The sequence below is a fragment of the Buceros rhinoceros genome, unplaced genomic scaffold (genome assembly GCF_000710305.1).
Source record: "Buceros rhinoceros silvestris isolate BGI_N320 unplaced genomic scaffold, ASM71030v1 scaffold29742, whole genome shotgun sequence".
NCBI classification, from domain to species: domain Eukaryota; kingdom Metazoa; phylum Chordata; class Aves; order Bucerotiformes; family Bucerotidae; genus Buceros; species Buceros rhinoceros.
In genome coordinates, this window is record NW_010399982.1 from 21,240 (window position 1) to 24,489 (window position 3,250).

The 3,250-nt window shown below is 41.0% G+C and overlaps 1 protein-coding gene across 1 annotated transcript in view; it reads right to left on the reverse strand.

Moving 5' to 3' along the window:
• Positions 1-2,123: 2,123 nt before the first annotated feature.
• The window catches only part of LOC104489523 ([Protein ADP-ribosylarginine] hydrolase-like protein 1), a 1,516-nt gene continuing 389 nt past the window's right edge, over positions 2,124-3,250 (reverse strand). The window contains exon 2 of the mRNA XM_010131694.1: positions 2,124-2,281. Coding sequence (XP_010129996.1) covers positions 2,124-2,281 — 158 coding nt within the window. The remainder of the gene's footprint in view (positions 2,282-3,250) is intronic.

Sequence of the window (3,250 nt, forward strand, 5' to 3'; positions counted from 1 at the left end):
TAGTGGTACGGAAAACCTTTCCTTACAGATATTGTCATGCAGCCTGCTATTCATGACAGGGATCACCTGCTCCTCTTTCTGCCACAAAACATCCCAGCGATGATTCCAGCAATTGCTTAAACGAAAAAACGGGTACGAAAGTACTTATTTATTTTTAGCCTTTTTAAAAACACAGTTCAGCAGCTGGAGAAAGATAGGAGAAACCAACACCAAGTAGGCGATCACTCACAGTGGAGTTTAGAAAGCGCAATGTAGACCTCAATTTCTGAACTTCTGAAGTAAAATATAAGGTTAAACACCAGGGACAAATTCTGTGCTTGCTTCCCCTGTATAATTTCATTGAGGATTCCAGATTTGTGTCCATGCTGGGGTATCAGAATCTCCTTCAATGGTGTTTACTGCTTACTTCATCTGCTCTATGCAAATTTTAGCTGAATCATTGTTGGTTTTCTTGAAAAATAAAAATAAAAAAGAAAAACTGAAAAAGAAAAGAAAAAGAAGAAAAAGAAGAAGAAAAGAAGAAAAAAGAAAGAGAAAAAAGAAAAAGGAAAAGGAAAAGAAAAAGGAAAAGAGAAAGAAAAAGAAAAAGAGAAAGAGAAAGAGAAAGAGAAAGAGAAAGAGAAAGATAAAGAAAGAAAAGAAAGGGAGAAAGGGAGGAAGAAGGAAAAGGAGGAAAGAACGGCAATTTAGGATGCCACTAACAATAGTAAAATAGCTCGGCAAACAGTTCAATAACTGGTTCAATACTTGTGATACTATCCAAACAAAGACTCGCAGCCATTAATTTTAAAAAGTTCTGTGAATCTTCTTGGAGCAGTAAATATTTAATCACGGCAATATGTAAGCTGCCCTCTCATATTTTATCTCCTAACCAGGACTGTGTAGTGAACCTGCCTTTAATAACTTTGACCAAAGCAATATTTTGCCATTCCCCTCCTGCCACGGAAAAGAGAAAGAGAAAGAGAAAGAAAAAGAAAAAGCACAAGAAAAAGTAAAAGAAAAGAAAAAGAAAAAAGAAAAGGAAAAGAAAAAGAAAAAAGCAAAAGAGAAAGAAAAAGAAAAAAATAGAAAAAGAAAAAGAAAAAGAGAAAAAACAAAGGAAGAAAAAGAAAGAAAAAGTTGAAGTTGAAAGGGAGAGGTGAGGCAAGGCGAGGCAAGGCAAGAGGAAAAGGAATAAAGGATAAAAGAAAATAAAAAAGGAGAAAGGAAAAAGGGAAAGCAGTTGTAACCATTTTCTTCATGGTGTTTTTGTGGTGCTCAGACTTGTGAAATGTATCACAGCATGACTGCTGACCTATTACAACTGCTCGAAGATGTCAGCCAAAAATTATGATACTGATACAGCAACATGTAATCTGCTCAATGTATAAATAACGAACGATGCTTAGAAAGGAGTGTAAGATTCATTTATTTAAAAATATTTCAGCCAGGCGTATTTTAAAAAACCTTTTGTTCTGAAGACTGAAGAAGAATAAAAGCATAATTCAGAAATTTTAGACACACTGAGGCTTCACTATTACTTGAGGGTATTTTTAGTGTTGGCTTTTCCTTTCCTGGAAGCTTCTAATGTTAAATACCTTGTATCACAGTGCTGATGCAGGGATCAGTGGTTCATTGAAAGCTAATCCGTGAGACATTAGATGTACAAGTATCACAGACACATTAGATTTGAGAACAAGGAGGAACACAGTGGTGAAAGGATTGTAAAAGATACAGAGAATATCCCCATAGGTGGGTACGACCATTAGTGTTGCAGGAAAGCATTAGTTCTGAAAATTAATTTCATATGTATAATTACTGGTCACAGCCATTTAGGAAGTGGTATTATAGCAAGTTAGACTGAAATCAGTCAAAAGAGGCTTTATTTATTTTTTCCCATTTGAGATTATCTCACTGGTTTAAGCAGCACTCTTTATATCCAGAAATCCCTACATCTGTAAAAAACCCCACAAAGACCGTAAATATCTAATCATTGTTGAATAATTCAGCTATCTTCACTTGCACATGATCTACACACCGCCTTTCAGCCTAACTCTCAGATAATTCCATCGCTATGAACGTCAGTCAGTTATCTACAGGGTAAGATATAGTCTTTATAGAAAGAGAAAATGTCAGAAACCGCTTTACTTTTCCTCCGTGGATAGTCGGTAAAGATTCTCGCCCAAGTACTCGAGCCTCTCTCGTTGTTCCAGGTCCTGGTACAAGCCTTTGGGGACCTTGCTTAGGCCATAAACCAACCCATACAGACAACCGGCGATAGACCCAGTAGCCGCACTTTCTCCTGCAAGTTAAAGCACAATTGCAATGGTCCTTTAGTGTCACCTTTGCATACACAACCAAAAATGGTGTTGCACAGAGAAGGGAATATCGAGCTACTGACAGAGCATGGTGGGGGCGCGTTGGAACAATCCCAAAGGCTTGCACCACCCTGTGTCCTGCCTTTGGCACTGCAGGTGAGGTTGGATCCCTAGTGAAGAGAGCAACGCCAAAGCAAGCATGTGGTGATGCCTCTGCGATGTGATCCTGGACTAGGAGCTTATTTGGCTTGGGGAAAATCCACCCCAACATCACAGCTCTTGCAAGCAACTAGCCATTGTTAGGAAAAAGGAAGGAAGAAGAATTGCAGGGTCCATGCTACATGGAGAGTGTGCCTTCCTTCCTTCCAGCGCAGCGTGGTACCGTGTGCACTCTAAAACATCTCACCATGGTGAGCAGCACCGATGCTCCGTGAGGTGCTCATGGCTTCATGCCTGCCGGGCTCTGCACCGAGGGACTGTGAGCTCTCACTGCCGTGTCAGGATGAGTGAGCAATGCAGAGCTTCTGCAAAGGGCCCACACCAGGCAGGGAGGGAGCAGGTGATTTGGGGCTGGGGTCCTTCCTCCCCAGCTATGCTGGCCATCTCGAAAGCCCAGCAGAATGTGGCTGCCAGCAAGAGAGTTACCTCTTACACAGCTGTAAAAGCAATGAATAGTGTGCCTCTGAGTGCTAGATTTTACCTGCTTGGCACTTGATTAGGCAGTGGGTTATTTTTCTCCCTTACTTGGTTTCACTGTATGCAGGTAAAAGGTTGCTTTGCCAAACGCACTCTCCAGCAGTTCAGTGGGGGAACATGCCAGCCCTTTACAAAGCTGTCTGGGAATTGCTGTTCATTCACCTTTGGAGAAACTGTGAGACTTCGGTGGAGCAACATTTGAAAAGCACCATAAACAATTTTTGTGGCAGCTGCGCGGCCCCGAAAGGGGGTTTGGG